At 39.2% G+C, this 18,944-nt stretch overlaps 1 protein-coding gene across 1 annotated transcript in view; it reads right to left on the bottom strand.

The window, feature by feature from the left end:
- C10H12orf42 (chromosome 10 C12orf42 homolog) overlaps nt 1-17,358 on the bottom strand; it is a 74,316-nt gene extending 56,958 nt beyond the window's left edge. Inside the window, 1 exon segment of the mRNA XM_057508348.1 lies at nt 17,156-17,358. Within this exon segment, the coding sequence (XP_057364331.1) occupies nt 17,156-17,358 (203 nt within the window).
- Nucleotides 17,359-18,944: the final 1,586 nt, after the last annotated feature.

The following is an 18,944-nucleotide window of genomic DNA, read 5'->3' as shown; positions in this document are numbered from 1 at the left end:
ACAATCTGATTAGGTTTTAATTATAAACAATTCAGCAAACATGTAGTCAGTACCAACTGTTGCCCGGGCCCGTTAGTGCTGGGGTGTCACATTTATTGGTTGGATATGGGATGTTATTATATATATAGCATTGTTGGGATATTATGTAGTTAGGATCGTGTTAACCTGCTGGGTCTACAAGAGACCAAACCACCCCCTCATGAGCAATAGGGTGAACTTTTCATCCAGTCCTCCCCCACAGCCATACTATTCACCCAGCTGCACCCATTCCTTGAGGAAAATGTTTGTATCTCCCTCCAGAAACTTTAAGCCCAGCGGGAGGGCCTTAGGAGTGGAGAGACTAGGAACTCTCCCTTGGCACAACCACTGGCCAAGGAGGCAGGACAGACTTGCAGGGATGACACCGAAGAGGACACATCTGCTAAAAGGTGGGAAGAGATCTGGGCACTGAGTGACCCTGGCCAGTGGCACAGTGACAGGGTGCAACTGGATAACCAAGGAAGCATCAGAAAACTGTACTTCATATGTCTTTTCTCCTACCAGCATTGTCCTTATTTCTCTGTTTGTTTCATCTTAAGTGAAGTCTGTTTGAAAATCATCTTAGATGAGCTAAGGAAAAGAGAAGAAGTGGCTTTCTACAATTTTAAGGGGGGGGGGATACCTCAGGAGCAGTAAGGTAGTCGGAGACCTTGAGGAAAGTGAGGTGAGGGAATCTGCCCACCTGGGGAGTATCTCTCCCTGGACAAACCTTGGAGAGAATGGTTCAGAGCAGGGGCTGTGGACTCCCGGAGGCCGGTGTCAACCCCTCCTCCCCACTGCTCTCTGTAGGAGCTGGGACAACTGTCTCACTCTGCATTCCTATTTCACCTTTGTAAAGTGGGGCTAATACTACCTAGCAACAACCATTATCCCCATTTTACTGATAAAAAATTAACTTATCAAGGCCATATAAGCAAGTGATGTTGAAGGCACATCCCAAATCCACTCTTTTCTGCCCCAAAGCCCACAGTCTTAAACTCACAGCATATGGTTTCCCCATCTTCATGTGGACACAACCAGCAATCCAGACCTCCAACCCTGGACAGGCATTCTGGCCATCTCCTGCTCCCTTTGCCCCAGATCTACTCCTAACCAAGTCCTGTTCACCCCACCCTCTTGATGTCCTCCCGACCTGTGCCCCCCTCGCAGTCCTTCTGCCCCAGCCTCTCCACCCACTCCCCGCCTGCAGTTCACCTAAATGGAACTCTCTTTTTACAGTGTCTTTCTAAAACCCAGCATAGTAACTATAATAACAAATACAGCACTCATCATCTTAATTGTGTTCAGTCATCTAATTGATGGGTCTTAAACTTTACTGTTGCATAAAAAACACCTGGAAAAGATGTTAAAATGTAGATTTTGATTCAAAAAGTTGAGGGTGGGTCCCAGGAATATTTGGAGTTAACAAGCATCACAGGATCCAATTAATATGTAGCTTCTTACTCAAAGTGTGTCCATGGGAGCTTATTAGATATGGAGATTCTCTGGACCTGTCCTGGACCTACTAAATCAGAATCTGAATCTTAATAAGGTTCCCAGCTGGTTTGTATGCACATTAAAGATGTTGACCATGCTTTGATCTAAAGAATAAAAGACAAAATCTTTTCCATGCTGCAAAAGGCTGGTCATGACCCACATCATCTATTCGTCTCGTCCCCCCACCTCACAGGACTCTCTCTGTGATCTACAATCGACAAACTGGGGAAATAGAGTCACCAAAAAGCTAAAGCAGTGACCCCCACCTTCTCCACCTTGGTCACCCCAGTGCCTCTCACAGTCCTTACCGCACAAGATGGGCTGGTTTATGGATACATGTTGAGTCAAAATGAGCTGGATTAAAATACATTTTAAAACACATTATTACCTTCATATTGTATCTTCATCAAGGTATAATTTAGCTGGAATGAAAAAGAATACATGGAGAAAAGATGGACAATGTCATGCACCAGATGCATTTTACTCCTTCAAACACTGAGCGTGTCGTCACTGGGCACAGGAGGGGGTACTTAGTCCTGTCTGTGTAGTTCCTGCTGTCAGCAGTTGATTTACTTCCTACAGCCCAACCCATACTCTATATATTAAAGCACAACCCCCACCTTTTTTTTGTTGTTGCTTTTTGTTTAAGAAGAACAAACTTTCACCACAAAGATACAAGAACAGTAAATATTGATCTTCTTGACGGATGGTGCACCTCATGCCACAGGCCACTCAAGCATCTGCTCATTGCCCCCAGCCCTCCCCTTTGTGGGGAAATAATGCCAAGTGGCCTCCTGTGCTATCGGCTGCAGATTGCAAATATTTAAAAGAAATAAATTTCTCTGAATGAAAAGCACCTTTCTTTGTTCTCCAACTCCCTCTCCTCCCAAGTCGTGTTGATTTTGGGGCTGTGCACACTGCCAGCACCTGTACTTTTCAATTGTTTGCTTGCCAAGATCACTGTGGTTTTCTTGCTTGGTTTTAGGAGCCATTATAAGTACAGTAGCCAATGAAGGTATATTTTCTTTCTCTCTTGGCAATCTGTAGGGGAAGCACTAGCTAGCTTCAGGATACCTAGCAGCCACTATAATTAGAGGACACGGGAAGAGAGGAACAGAAACTGGAGCTCCTCGTTCTGAGTACTTGACCCCATATGATAATGAAAAGTTAACCACCACTGCAGACCAGAAAGAAAGGTTTGGATTTCCTCAACAGCCTCATTATTTGGAAGAAGGCTTTTAAACTTGGTTTTTCTGAAATCCAGAATCATTCTTTAACCGAACATGAAGATCTGCAATGAGAAACAAGAACTGGATTTCAGGAAGCAGAAATTCAAATTGTGATTGAGAACAGTCACTTAGAATATTACCCCAAGAGTCTAAATATAAATGTTGAACAGAATTATGATTTCTTCCACCTGAAATATTACCGTTTGATGGAGTAGGACCGTGCCCTGTGAGATCTTGATCACTGCTCGTAATTGCTTCTGCCTGAGCTATGTGTCAATACAACATGAGAGTAAAATTAACTGCAGCCAGTTATTGTGATCTGGTCAGTACATATGACAAACAGGGTGTAGGGACAAATGGTCTCTGTGTAAAGCTTTTGCTCTTCCTCTTAACAGGAGCTGACTTCTCATTCAAAGAGAGAGAGTTCACCTCTATTACCACCACCACTGGGGAAGATACTCATTACCTACATCTCCCATATACTTTTCTTCCGCTTTTAGGGACAAGTATTTGGGGGACCCCATACCTCCAAATCTTGATCAATATGGTTTAAGTGGACACTTGTGCCCAAACTTCGGGGATAAAGTAATTGCCCAGATCTGGAAACATCAGCACATTACATTCTACTGGCTGCAGGGATATAATAAGATTTTGTTGAGACCTCCACGATTCAAGGTTTGACTGTGAGAGATTGCAGAGCCTGGGGCTGCTGAAGCTGTTTTACCAGCAGGAGGCAAGCACCTGTTGGCTTTGAATTACTTTTCTGGTAAGACAGCTTGAGTCGGGGGAGCTGTGTTCTCTTACCTATTCTGCATGGTGCCCAGAGACTGTATTTGTAATATAAGCATTCAAAATGCAGTCTGTGGTCATGGAACAGTTTACTTTACTCCAGGTAAAATGAATAGTTCTGATAAGGATGGTACTAGTCAGGATGCTGGTTACTTTGCCTTAGCTGGCTTCATTCTCCAATCAGCTAAGCTAAAAAAAAAAAATCCCAGGAAACTAATTTATCCCTAAAATGAAAGATACGATGCTTTCTACAAATCCTTATAATTAAAATAAAAAGGTATTTTGGTTTTGTTAATGTATGTAGTGGGCTGTGGACTAAGGAGCTGAAACCAACCTCTCTTTTTGCACTGGAATAGGAAAATCTCCACGGAATTGCATAACAAGTGTTTTGAATTACATGAAAGTCATTAAACCACCTTTAGTTTCTCGTAAGACCTCCACAAATTACAGGAAACGTCAGAGGAAACATGGAAATACCATCGTATAAAGCTAAATTTACAATTCAATTCAGATTTACCCCAAATGGATTTGTTTGAAAAGCTAAATATTTTTAGAAAAATTGTTCTGCAAGCATCAACTCCAAATATGCTAAAATTTATATTTCAAAATAATTTATCATAAATGTATCCCGATGTTGTCAACATCCATCAAGTACTCTTAATAGCTTCAGTAACAGTTGCATTAGCGGAATGTATTAGAAGAGTCCCCTGGAAATTAAAAATTACCAAAAATTATTTTCAGTCTTGGCTATACATTGGCATTCAGTAGTAAGGTGCTAAAAAGCTGCCTGTAAGCTCTGGATTCACTTGCGCAAGGCTTGTTGATTACTGGGCTTCATAGTAGCACGAGGCAGTGAACCTGCCTTTCTGATAACAGATTGTTCCATATCAGAATGTGCAGGGTTTTTCTCCTGTTTCTCCAGAGAAGAATCCTCCAAACACCAACCCAGGAAATATTTGCCTGGCTGATCACATTCTGGGAAAAGAATAGAAGAAAGGGCCTGAAGGTTCCTCACACCACTAAAATTTTAAGAAACCCATTTACAGACACCATCTTACCTCTGAGTCTCTCTACCTCAATTTTGCCAGAAAATAAATCCTTGTCCTGACTCTGCGGGGAGAGCCAAGGAAAAATGGAGCTCTGGATCCAGACCGTCACCAGCCCCTTGTGTTAAGCCCTATGCTTTTTCCCTGCAATAGAAGATATGTGAAACCTTCAAGTTCCAGGTCTCCTGGGGCCAAGTGAATTGACTTGCTTGTATTAGGAGTCACTCCAATTTGTTAAGTCAGTTATGACTTTTGGACCCACTTCACAGCTTTCAAAAAAATTGTTGAAATTGCTCAGTTGATGCTGTCTCCTCTCTGTTTTTTATCCTTATGGATGAATGCATTTTGTTTAAAGAAGTACTTCCCAACCATCTTCAAAATCAAATGAGACAAAAAATATACAGCCTTTGTAGGGAACACCAGCGTAAATGCATGAGGCTATTCAAGGCCAAGGGCAACTGGTCTGACCTTACTTGCTACCTTGGCCCCCACACCAGCACCAAGAGGACTAAATGTATCAATACCTCTGCCTACCTGCAACCCATTTGCAGCATACTGTTTGGGAGGGTATGATTGTTAATTTTGAAGGGTTTGGAGAGAGGGAGAGGAAGTAAGTATGTGTAGTCAATTTACCATGTTTAAACAGCCACCCTTCACTGCTTACTCTTTTATATTGCCCAGGTTAGATGATTTTTTTCCCTGTGGACATCCAACTTAGGGTCCTGTAGAATCTGTTCAGCTGTTCCAAATGGCATCTTCCTGAAACAGGAAGTTCTTACCAGGAACACCATGGGCACCAACTGCTTCTCTACAATTGCTCTCCCTAGAATTAGTCAAGGCAATGCTTCTTACCCCAAGACTCCCACCCAAGGTAAACACCTGTCCCTACGATGAATCACTTAAGTCATAGGAGCCTGAACTCCAGACACATCCAGGCTGGTCCCTGGTGACTGGAGAAAGAGGATCATCTACCCAAGCCAATGAAACAGAACTGCAGTGAAGACAAAGGGAATAATCTAAAAGAAGCAAACATACAGTTTGGTTCAACAGTGTAACATAGTACTCAGGACCAAGGGATTTATAATTAATGCATTGGAATCCTGCCTCCACCATTTATTGACTATGTGATCGTAGAAAAATTATTCTCTCTAAGTTTCAATATCTTCATGTGGAAAACAGGATTTATGAGTAATTTCTGTTGCTCTGGATGTTTAAGTGAGAAAGCAATTGCAATGGGTCTAGCACAGAAGTGGTGAGGAAATGAGCAGAAAGAAAATATTGATGAGGTTTCAAAAAAGATAATATTCACAAATTTTAAAAGACAGGGTCTTAGAAAAAAAACTAAACAGAAAATAAAAGGGATCAGGGCCACAGTTTAAAAATACATTGATACGTAGGCCCCCACCCTCCACAGAAAAACAGGATGTAGATAGACAAATAGAATATACAAAACAGGTATATAATGTGTGTGTGTGTGTGTGTGTGTGTGTGTGTGTGTGTGTATTTGTGAATAGCATCTCATGTCCTTATATGTGATAGAAGTTCTAGGAATTAGCTTCCTGATGTTGTTTTCCTGGAGGAGAACAAAGTTAGCCTCTCCACTTAGCTTTTAATTTGCTTTAAAATGGGGTCAGGCATCTTTACCCATTAGCCCTGTTTGCACAAGACCATAAATAAAAACACAACTGGTCTCCCATCTTACCGTCTGTCTCACTCAGATGCCAGCCCACACATTATTCTACGTGGCAAAAAGGCCCAAATGAACATTTAAGACTAATACATTGTATTGTATTATGTATATGTGTGCAGGGCCAGTCCATTTATTACTGCACATTACCATTTATTATTGCACATTTATTACTGTGTGCTCCAATGTGTCAATGGGAGAAAAATTACTAAAGTAGGGGAGACTAAATAAAAGGTCAATGCCTCCTCCTCAGCTATGGATACATACACTATTAAATCTAAACATGATGCTTCTCAAGAAAACATAAACTCAAGTTCCTTCCAGGTTCTCCCTAGTGTTGGGGTTTAGATTGTACTTGGACAAAAGAATCATAATTCAATTATCTAAAGATTTATTACAAAACACTTTGCCCACACTGGGTATTTTGATGTGCAAACATCAGAGTATTACACTCCTTCTATCCCAGGCTTCACATTTCAGATTTCATTAACCAATAAAGCCAGGTTTATTTATAATAAAGTTAAGCCCTTCAAACCACTGACCATGGAAACCAGATTTTGAAATAATTCAGATTTGTGTTTCTGTTCTTTCTAATTAAGGGTAATATCGGGAAGCACAGACAGTGGGTAGCATTGTTCGAGCACCATGGATTTAAGCAAGAAAATCTGATTATCAGCTCATGTCAGAAGCCAAGCGATAATGCAGCTTAGCATTCGTTTGGGCTTTTTCTTTGGCCAAAAGATAATTACCGTTCGTGAGGCCTTACGTAAGTGTATCTAATATCTAAGGCCCTAAAATTTATGAATAGTAAAGACACACAATAGGCAAAGAATAATTACTGTATTTATTATTTCTATGGCTTGTTCCACTATGATAATTTCATCATGTAGCAAAGTCAAACCTCTAAAACCAAAGTATAATTTCTTAAAGGACAAGAAGTTAAATATGCAGGCAAGGTTTTCTGCCCAAATTACTTTGGTGTAAGTTATTTTCAACAAATAAGAAGTAGAACAGCCAGAATTTTAATAGGAAATTTACCAAAGGGGATTCAGAGTTACCTACTGAAGTCATTGTACAAACAGATGTGAAGCTTCTGCAGTGAGATTTTTTTTTTGTAAAGTGTTATTTCTTAATTCTGTGCTGTTGACAATAGATGCAGTGCTTCCTACCAAACAACACCAAAAATCTGAAAATTGAAAAGCACTACTTGGCAAAGATATGGGTGTCATATATACAAGCAACCTGGGTATATATCATGTAGAATAAATTTGGGGAACCCAAAGGGAAAATTATTTGAACTATGGGTTAGAAGTTTTTATATGTAAAACCAGATCTAATTAGGAAAAAAAATAGATTCAAGTTATGGAATTTCCAAATTAAGAGTGCTTAGTTCCTCCAAAACATAAAAAAGCACATGCTTTTGGAAGAGAAAGATACCATGATTAACCTTAATTATAGATTGTTGTTTTTTTAGGAATAAATACTTTGGCCATGTTAACTCAGCAAATCCTCATTGTAAGCCCATGAAGCCAGTATTTTATTTTCTCTCCATGTTATAGAGGAGGAAAATAAAAGACAGAGAAGTTAAATAACTTGCCCAAATGTTTCCCACTACTCCAAAATTTATATACGGGGTACTTTTTTTCATCCTTATAATTTATTTGATTTGGTTTTATATATCAGACCTCCAGCCTCTAGTTCAAGTAACTTTTTCCCCTCTAGGTTCCAAGAATTTATTATGTGTGATATATATTCAGCTGCTTGTATTATATCCCAAAGCAAAAGGAAATGGCATATTAAGACTCATCAGAGTGGATCCACTGCTTGCTCAAGCATTAACAACCCATTCCCCAACCTTAGGCAAATCACTAACCTCTCTGTTGAACAGAAGTCAGATGGGAATAATGTTCTCTTCCTTCCCATTTCCATGGTTTGTGCAACAGGATGGAGAGTCTGAAGGAACTTTGTGAAGCTCTACAGAAGGGAGCACATTGCCAGGACAATGCCAATGGCAAAGGTTGGAAGCAGAGAATGAAGGGGTCAAAGATCAAGCTTTCAGCATCTGTATCAAGCACACTCCCTTCATTCCCCCAATCTTCTGAGCTTCTTACCTTTTTTTAAAAGCCTTGGTTTTCTCATCTGTAAAGTGGGGATAATAATAGTTCCTATTTAATTAGATATTTATGACAATTCAATGACAGTATTTATGGAGGATATAGAATAGCCTAACGGAGAATCTCAACTACCGTTGAGAGTGGTGAGTAGGAATATAACTAATTGCTCAGTGACAGGTACCATCAACTCATTGGTTATTGCACTAACAAGTTAATGGAATCATGGATTTTCTTTGTTTCTGTTTTATCCTAACACCAAAAAAAATAGTGATTTTTTTTCCCACTTTAGCCAAACAACTAGCACAGGAACTTGGTTTCAAAATCATGTAGTTAAGTTCATCTATTTCTGAATGTTTTTATATTTAAGGAGCTTAATGTTCTCTTCAGCATTGTCAAACCATCATTAGACTACTGGGACTTGGAGGTTTCATGGAGTCTGTACTTAAAGTGATCCTAAGGCAGCAAAAGCAGAGGACAAAATAGTCAAGTTAGTAGCAGGCACAAAACAGTAGAAACAAAGTATCAGATGAACAGTGAATTTCTTGCCCCAAATCCTTCACCATCGGCTCTCTGTCTTGCTCAAACCCTAATGAGATATACTAAGGAGGAAGAACAAATATGCTCACTATATACTATGAAATAAAGTGAATTGTTCCCCTTTTACAGGTGCAGAAATCTTGGCTGAGAGTGGGTGACTAAATTTGTCAAAGATCAGTCAACAATAAAGGAGTAAGGAAGCAGTTACAGGAGAAACCACCTAAATTTAAAGAGGGACTCCAGAGCCCTGTGCTGGTGATTCAGCATTGCACATAATGATTGAGTAGCAAGCAGATCAGAAACCTTTAACACTTTTTGTAGTTTTCCCATATTTTTAAGATTGAATATTGATCATCTGAAAGCCCAAAGTAAACATTTTCTGCTAATAGAATGTCATCATCAATTAAAACAAATGAGCTATGAGCACTGCCCTATTATCAAAACCAAGACACTATAAGAAACTACAGACTAATCTCCATGATGAATACTTATGCAAAAAATGAAACAAAACAAGTACTAACAAGCTAAATTCAACAACACATCAAAAGGATTATACAACATGACCAAGTGAGATTTATTCCTGGAATGTAAGGATTATTCAACATACTAAAAGTCTATCCATGCAATACATTACTTCAACAGAACAAAAGACAAAATCCACATGACCATTTCAATTGAAGCAGAAAAAAAATTGACAAGATTCAACAACATTTTGGGATAAAAATAATCAATAAACTAGGAATAGAAAGAAACTGATGCAACATAATAAAGGTCAAAAATGAAAAACCCACAGTAATATCATACTCAGTGATAAAGGCTGAAATCTTTTTTTCTAAGAGCAGAAACAAACAAGGATACTTACTCTCACCACACCCACCCAACACAGTATTAGAATTCCTAGCCAGAGCAATTGGTCAAGAATAAGAAATAAAAGACATCCAAATTAGAAAGGAAAAAGTAAAATTATCTCTGTTCATACATGATATGATTTTTTGTATAGAAAGCCAAAAAGATTTCACCCAAAAAAACAGGTTAGAACTAATAAGTGAATTCAGTAAAGTTGGAGAATACAAAATCAACACAAAAATCAGTTGCATTTCTAGATACTAACAATGAACAATCTGAAAAAAGGTTTTAAGAAAACTTTGATTTACAATTACACTATTCATAATAGTTAAGAGGTGGAAGCAACATGAGTATCCATCAACAGGTGAAGGGCTAAACAAAATGTATAATATATATCCAATGGAATATTACTCAGTCGTCAAAAAGAAGGAAATCTTGACGCATGCTACGACATGGATGAACCTTGAAAACATTATGCTGAACAAAATAAACCAGTCACAAAAAGACAAATACTGTGTGATTCCATTTATATGAGGTATATGAAGTAGTCAAATTCATAGAAACATAAAGTAGAAGTGGGGATTACTAGGAGCTGGGGAGAAGAAGAAAAGGGGAATGGGTGTTTAAAAGGTACAGTTTCACTTTTGCAAGATGAACAACTTCTGCAAATCTTTTACAAAACAATATAAATATACCTAACACTACTGAACTGTACTACAGGAAGAAAAAAAGTGAGCTGTCCAAAATGGATCCCGTGACTATGTAAGGGATAGATATGTAAAAGAGAGGATGACACAGAACTAGATGCTGGAAGAAGCCGAGGACCAAGGTCAGTGCCTGGGCACAATGGCCTCTACATGCTCCTGCTTGAGGCCTCACTGATACACCAGTAAGGAGGCATTAATGCTTCAGGCCTGATTCACCCTGGAGTTCTCTTCCCATCTTCTGTGTTTGCTTTGATTAATTTTGATTGATTCTCCATACCTGACCTTCCTTCTTGCCTTTTTCTTCTTTTTATGTTTATTGCTTGCCACTCAAAGATTTTCTACATTTTCTTGTGATCTATTAAATTATTTCCTTTGAGAAGCCCATATTTAATTCCACAAACTCTTTCTGTTTGCTGATTGCTTCTTTTTGGAGGACACAGCAATTCTTATTTTGTAGATTTCCTCAGAATTCTCCCAAGGACACTCATGAGATATCTTTTAGAATGAATAAGTTCTTCTGGTTTCTGAATTATGTCTGTTTCTGCTAATGTAGTTTTTCTATTGGATCTCCTTGGTCCTTCTTTTTCACAGGATTGGTTTTCCTTAAATTCTAGCAGTCCTTAGTATTATGACTAAAAGCCTACTTGATGAATTTCCTCTCTCTTTATGCGGATGTGATTCTTTCATTAAAGAATTCAGGGCTTCTCCCCATGACCATGAGCTTAGTACAGATGGTCAAGACATGTAAACTGCTGACTTCACTTCAGGTATGGGTAGGCTGGCCAGGGCCCTTTCAAGTGGCAGAATGAGAAAGGCTTCGCTCTAAGACACCAATTCCCACAATAAGAGTCCTGGTCCTCCCCCTAGAAACTCTTGCTTTCTTTTGAAAAAATACTCTCTGCTTTTGTCCTGGAAGGAAAACGCAGCCTGCCAATCACTCCTGCCTGTAACCTCTGGAGATGAAGTGACTTGCTTGATTGGAAAGAATTGGGGAAGGTTGGCATGCTCTCCTTAGTCCTTGGGGTCTGCAGAAAGCAAATGGCTCCAGTCTGCCTTCAGTCATGAAATAAGCTTCTCAGGTAAGTTCTGCCATTTTCAAGTGCTGCCATGGCAGTTCAGGCAAGTCAGCCAGTCTGGAGGTCAGAACAGAAAACCCTTTTTGGCCATACACCTAAATCACATTCCTGACCTACCTGGTGTTTTGACTTCTATCAGCCAACTTCTCTCTCTCTCTCACAGTTCAAAATCCACGCAAAGAGGAGCAAAAGTATTGATCCATCAGACCCCAGTACAAACATGTGTCTCAGCATTCTGATTTGTTGTGTTTCCTGGTCTATTCAGCATCAAACCAGTTCTTTGCTATGTAAAGAGAAAATTCCCCATTAGGAGGCAGCACCATGAAGAAATCAAAGGGGCAGGTCCTCCATCATCTCCCCAACTCTTGGTGTCAGGTAAATGTGTTTCTTAACTTATAGAAGTACCTTAATACTGTTTTCCAAACTCAGCCCTTTAGACACACACAGAGACTATGAGCCCCCAAAGTCCTTTTTGCAATTTGAAATGGAAAGGTCCTCTCTGATACACTCCCTAGAGCTATTGTGAGGAATTAAGCCACTCAGTGACTTAGCCAGATCTTCCCTTTTGTCTGTCCACTGCTCCCCTTCCAAGAGCCACACTGTGATTATTTAAACTGAAGTTAGGCATTAGAAGCAGTTTTTCCTACAATCATATTTTTTAAGCCTTTTGAGGCAAGAAACATAACTGCTCTTTTGGGACAGCTCTTTCACTTAAGAGAAATATTACTATTCCATTTATGGGAAATACAAATGGTTCATTAAAACATACCTGTTTCTAAATTTTAAAAGTGATAAATACTCACTCTAAAAATCTTAAGCAATATAGAAGAGCATGCCAACTTCACTATTCGCAAGAGGTAATTACATTATAAAAATGTTCTTGGGTTGCTTCCAGAAAGTTTTAATGCATATATATAGTGCCATTATACACACACACTTTATTTTTGCACAAATGAAATCACAGTGTAACCCAAATAAAGCTTTTTCTTCATAGTTCACTTCAGTATGAGTGCCACCTTCAAAAGAAAGCAAACCCAGCCCAAGCCTAAGCCCCATATCCAAAAAACCAGTTGAAAGGTAACTAAAATCTTTACATCAATCATGCAGAAATAAAATAGGCATTACCTTGCATGACAAACAGCAGTGTGTTCTGAGATTGCTTCTTACCTCTTCCCCTTTCTCCCTAAAGTGCCACTCCTCACATCTTCATAGCATGGAAGCAAGCGCTCTCTGTCTCTTCCTCTCTCCCCCTACTTCTTTCCCCCTCTCGCATCCCTTGTCTCCTCCATACCAAACAGCTCCTCAAAACTCCAGCCAGGCTAGCTCTAGTCTTTTCCCCCTTCTCCTCCTGCCTCTCCAGAATATGGAGCAACAAAAATCATTTTTCTCTTCCAAGGCCAGAGGAGGGTCAAGATCATGAATACGTACATGCCCCTTGTCCTTGTCACAGTGTGATATGTACTGTCTACAGTTTTCTTCCTCTACTTGTAAATTCAGCAGGGGCATATTTGTTCATGAGCACATAGTGCTGTGACTCATTCTTTTCAAGAGGACATAGTATTCCATGGTATTAAGAAGGTATTTAACCAGTCCCTGCTGATAAACACAGTTGTTTCTGCTGTGGTTTTTGCTACTACGAAGAATGCTACAATGAAATAAATAAACCATCTACATATCTCTTCACACATGAGATGTCCTCTTGGCAATCACTGATTTGTGTCTCTCTGTTTTAGCTTCACATAACATAAGAACAACTAGTGGGCATCCTTTAAATCAATGAATGAGTGAAATTAGCAAATAACTGAGAGTGTGACGATAAAGCACAACCAAGTTACAGCATGTAGCTGTTGGGCCTGTATTATAGTATTTAACCTCTAGTTAGACAGTCTTGAATTCAATATTCTTCACCTGTAAAATGGGAAATTTTTTTGAAAAACTGTTAAAGGATCTAATGAGAGCATATCAAAAAGATATGTAACCTGGGACAATATAAGCTGCTATTGCACTAAAATCAAACATCCATGTAAATTGCTTAAGTAAGTACGTGTAGTCTGGGTGCTGTGAGCCTTTGGTGGACAGGGAAGGATCACCAGAAGTGTTGAGTCACAATGCACAGCTGTCTCAAATCCTGGAAGGCATCTTCATGACTCCAGTACTTTGGGCAGGATTTACAGCACTATTATAGACATTGTTATTTGCTCTCATCTTCCAATGACAGTTTCAAAAATTAATTTTGCAAGTGCCTATGTTCTTATTTTTAGAAAAATCTACAATGACAGCTATATAAGTGCTCCAAGCTTTAGGGAACTTGTATTACACTCTAATAAGCAAATGGTATTTATTAAACAATTGCTTACATGCTAGGTGATATTCAAAGAAAGCCAGTGTATTCCTGACCCTAGAAGATACAAAAGCCAACTAAATATAGTGGAAAGGTCTTTGGAGCCACACAGATCTGAGTTTAAAGCCCAGCACTCACTCATTCATCCATGTAACAAAATTTAAGTTGTTTGAACGCCAGGTACTGTGTTAAGCTGTCAGTGAATGAATCTCCCATATTATCACTTGAAAGATATTTAAACCTTATCAATGATTTTGTTTTTCTATGTCTAGGATACAATGTCAACTTTATAAGATTTTCATAAAAGTAACACATGTAGAGTGCATAGTTGTACTTAATAAACATTAGTCTCTTCCCACCTCTTCCCAACTAAGGGCTAAAGATTCAAGACAAGCCACAAACATATTAACATACTCACAGAACTTGAGGAAGAAAGCAGTAACTTAGAGGAGAATAAAGAGCAGAATAATTACATCAAAATCAAGTCAGGGAATTTCAGCAATACTGGAGCCTAGAACATCCACATAGTAGATACTCAAAAATGCCTATTAACTGGATATGTTAATCAAGAATTCAAATACAGTGTCACATTTGAGGGGCGCTAGCATAGCAACCTGGAAAGATTCCAGTCACAAAAATTAGGAGACTCAGGTTCAAGTCTAGAAAGTCTGGTCTAGCCATGTTTTCTTGGGTAAATCATGATCTTCTCCAGCCTCAGCCTCCTCATCTGGGAAGCTAGAAGGCTGGGCTACAGCCATCCTAAAGTATCAACACTTCCAGGTAAAAATACTTGTCAAAGTTTGAGGCCACCAATTTGTAGTCTGTCTGCAAAGTCTGAAATTAATCTTCCAGAGATGATTTGAAAGATCCAGGTAGGTGGACTTTATCAATAAAGCTCTGCTTTACAGGTTAAGAAACATGTGTCACAGGAAAAAAAAAAATCCATTTTAGAATCTAAAGACTAAAAATTAACCAGTAACTTCATGTTTTTAGCAAACACACTTGCCATTGTGTGGGTTTTTATTGTCACCCCTGGTGAATAGAAGCTTTTAAAAATGTATACACCTAGAACTGAATACCGTGTCAAATCTATTGGCACTGCATGTTTAAACACCTGCATCTCATCAGCAGCCCTTCATAATATTGTTAAACAATAATTATACTTATGATGAGTAATGAATCCAAATATATTCTTCCTTGAGATGTACTCATTCTTGCATTATAAGTAACCCATTAATAGAATATGAAAGCTACTCAGGTAAAAAAGGATTCATAAATACGTCCATATAATGCTCCATAAAGTTTGTAAATGATTATAATAAACTGTAATGAGGTCATCTTCTTTATTAGAGAATTCTCACCTTATTTTTCCAAGAATGACCAATTCCATCATTTTTGTTTACCAGAGGTCTAAATTTCTCTTGTCTAATCAGATTTAAACCAAAACAGAACAAAAAAAAAGTTTTACTTTGAAATTTAACGAAGCTGAGCTTGATTTTTTTCCTACTAGAAATGAAAATGAATATATGAGATAAAGGGTAAGCTTGACTTTGTTTAAAACCACCATTTGCTGATGGATTTAGACAGAAGCTCAGAGGAGGTGAGTAACCACACCTTCTTTCCAAAACAAAAAGACGACCAGCATGCCAATCACCGTGATCCAAAAAGGACCAGCCTCAAAAGCAGCCTTCAGAGTCTTAGGCTATAAGATCCAATGTTAGTTGACTTCTATGAGTCAAAAGGATGACAATTTTTTTTTAAAAAAAAGGGCCAGTCTTGTGAAGGAGAGACAAACTATAAGGTACATTAGTCAGAAATAGTAGTAAAAGCTAAAATGCATGACAGGCTTGCCGCATGCCAAGCACAGCTCTAGGCATTTTACACTGAACTCATTTAATTCCCACAACCTTACACACCTGGTGCCATTATTATCCTATTCTTGCAGATGAGGAAGGTGAGACATACATGAGACATATCTCCCAAAGTCAGAGGTCAAAAAGCAGTGAAGCAAAGATTTGAACTCAGGCCATCTGACCCTAGAATGTGTCTGGATAAGCACTATCCTTAACCATACATTCAGTTTGCTACCCTCTCAAGCAATAGCCATGTAATAGCAGGTACCAGCAACCTCAGCATCACATTTCTAAGTAACGTGGAATACAGTCAAGAACTCGTGGTAATTCCAAACCCTCCTCTGGAACTGAAATGGCCTTCTGGAGATTCACCTCGCCCTGGCCCCAGGTTATCTCCAGCTTACTGATAATAGACTTACGTCTCCTTTATCAACATTCTCAGTCCTAACACTCATCTGATCTGTGTCACTTCCACCCTGAGTAGAAGAAGCCACTGGAAAGGGGATAAGTGCTCAAGTCCTCTGCCACTCACAGTCCTCCTGAAATTGTTGAGCCTTTGATCCTCTGGCACAAAGTTCATCACAGAAGAGGGCTGACCCATCCTCCTGCAGCATGGGACCGCGTCAAAGATGCAGACAGACTGAAGCCACCCTCCCTCTTCGCAGCTGTCTGCGCTGCAGCCAGCATGAAGTGGACCAGGTCTGAGGTGGGTTGAACACCCTCCCTCATGCTGGCACATTGACTCAGGCTACAGGGTAGACCAGGGAGGGCATCTTGAAAATCAAGCCAGCTGCCTGACTCCTGCAGAACCCCGATCTTCCGGGGAAACCCACACCTGCCAGCTCTTCTTCCACCTCCAAGAAGTCGGCCAGAAGGGTCCTGCTAAGCCTAAGTCACATCCTGCTGCTCACAGCCCTCCAGTGGCTCCTCATCTCTCCTTCAGAGCCCAATCCACAAAGGCTTCCCACCAGGCTTCGTGACCCCCATAACTCCTTTGCCCAATCTGAGTATGAAAAAGGAGCCTCAGAATAATTATTCCAAAATAACGGATGTAAACCTGGACTGTCCTAGATTTGTCCTAGACAAACCTGGATTTGTCCTAGACAAATAGGGGATGTCCCTATTACCTCTCTTGCTTCATCTACTATTGTCCCCCTCACTCACTCTACTCCAGCCCCTTTGCTATTTCTTCAGGCCCGTGTTTGTCTCAGGGCCTTTGCACTTGCTGTTTTCTCTGCCTGGAACTCATTTCTTCTTTATCTCATTTTCTTATCTTGACTGTCCAAGGACCTGTTTACCAGTTCCATCCTTTCTCTCTCAATAAATGAGAAGCACAGAACTCGCCCCGAGTGCCCCTCTTCTTTCAACCCAAAGCTCATGTATTCATTCAACAAGCCATCCAATTACTTTCTGACCTTGGGGCTACAGAAGAAGATGCAGGAGGGTAAGAGAGCACAGAGGCAGGGATTTTGACAAGGAATCCATTGTCAATGAAGATACGGGTTCCAGAGGCGTCATGAGAATCAGTCTGGATTCGGGCAGCATGTGCTGATCTCAGGTACGTTCCCTGTTGCTCTGTTTCCACGTCTTCTTGCATCTCAGCTCTCTCTGGAACCATATTGTTCCTTCTTGAAACAGAGTCTTTAGAAACTCCTTTTGTGGTCTATTTGAGGTAAAATATCTCCGTTTTTACTTACCTTAAAATATCTATTCATCACCATTCCTGAGAGATCATTTTACTAGACATACAATACTAGAATTCTTTACCCTCACCACATTAAAGATATTATTCCACTGTCTTCTGGCCTCTATCATTGTTGCTGAAAACTCCAGTTGGTCTGGTTTTCATTCCTCTGTATGTAATATATGAGATTTGTCTTTTTTCTCTATTCTATTACTGCATTCCCAGTGTATGAGACAAAATAATAATAGCTACCACTTACAGAACATTTACCATGTTCCAGGCACTGTTCTAAGTGATTTACATTATTTAACACTTATTTTTTATTGTAGTAAAATATACAAAACCAAAAATTTACCAATTTAGAATATATAATTCAGTTGCATTAAGTACATTCAAAGTGTTATGAAATTATTACCACTATTACCGGAATTTTTTCATCAACCCAAACAGAAATTCTGTACCCATTATGAGATAACTCCCTATAACCCACTATCCCCAGACCCTGGCAACCTCTATTCTACTTTCTATCTCATGAATTACCCATTTGAGGTACTGCATGTAAATGTAATCATGCAATATTTCTTACTTAGTATGTTTCCAAGGTACATCCATGTTGAAGCATGCATCAGAACTCCATTCCTTTTTATGGCTGAATAACATTTCATTCTATGTATTTACCCCATTACGTTTATCTATTCATCTGTTGATGACACCAGTAGTTTCCACCCTGTGGCTATGCTGAATAGTGTTGCTGTGAACATTGGCATACTTGTACCTGTTTGAGTCTCTGTTTTCAATATTTTGGGGTATATACCCACAGTGGCTACACCATTTTACATTTTCACCAGCAATGCTCAAGAGTTTCAATTTCTCCACATCCTTGTCAACACTTACTTTTTGCTTTTTTAAATAATAATCCTCCTGAGTGTGTGGTATCTTGGTGCTTTTGATTTACAGTTCTCTAATGACTAATGGTGTTGAGAATCTTTGTGTATGCTTATTGGCCATCCACATGTTTTTTCCAGGAATGTGTATTCAAGACCTTTTTTCATTTTTTAATCAGATTATCTGCTTTTTTTGTTGTTGAGTTGTAGGAGTTCTTTACATATTCTGGATATTAACCCTTTATCAGATATGATTTGCAAATATGTTCTCCCATTCTATGAGTTGTCTTTTTCACTCTCTTGATAGTGTCCTTTGATGTACAAAATTGTTTAATTTTGGTGAATTCCAATTTAGTCTTTCTTTTGTTGCCTGTGCTTTGGTGTCATATTTAAGAAATCATTACCAAATCCATGGCAATGGTTGGAGACTTTTCTCTGTCAAGATATTTCTCTATACTCTTCTAAGAGTTTTATAGTTTTAGCTCTTACATGTAGGTCTTTGATCCACTCTGAGCTCATTTTAGTATATTGTGTAAGGTCTAATTTCATTCTTTTGCATGTGAATATCCAGTTCTCTCAGCACTGTTTATTGAAAAGCCTGCCATTTCTCCACTGAATGGTCTTAGCACCTTTGTC

This window comes from Manis pentadactyla, chromosome 10 (genome assembly GCF_030020395.1).
Source record: "Manis pentadactyla isolate mManPen7 chromosome 10, mManPen7.hap1, whole genome shotgun sequence".
NCBI lineage: Eukaryota > Metazoa > Chordata > Mammalia > Pholidota > Manidae > Manis > Manis pentadactyla.
The sequence above is the reverse complement of the archived record's forward strand: the minus strand, read 5'-3'. Positions and strand labels throughout refer to the sequence as shown.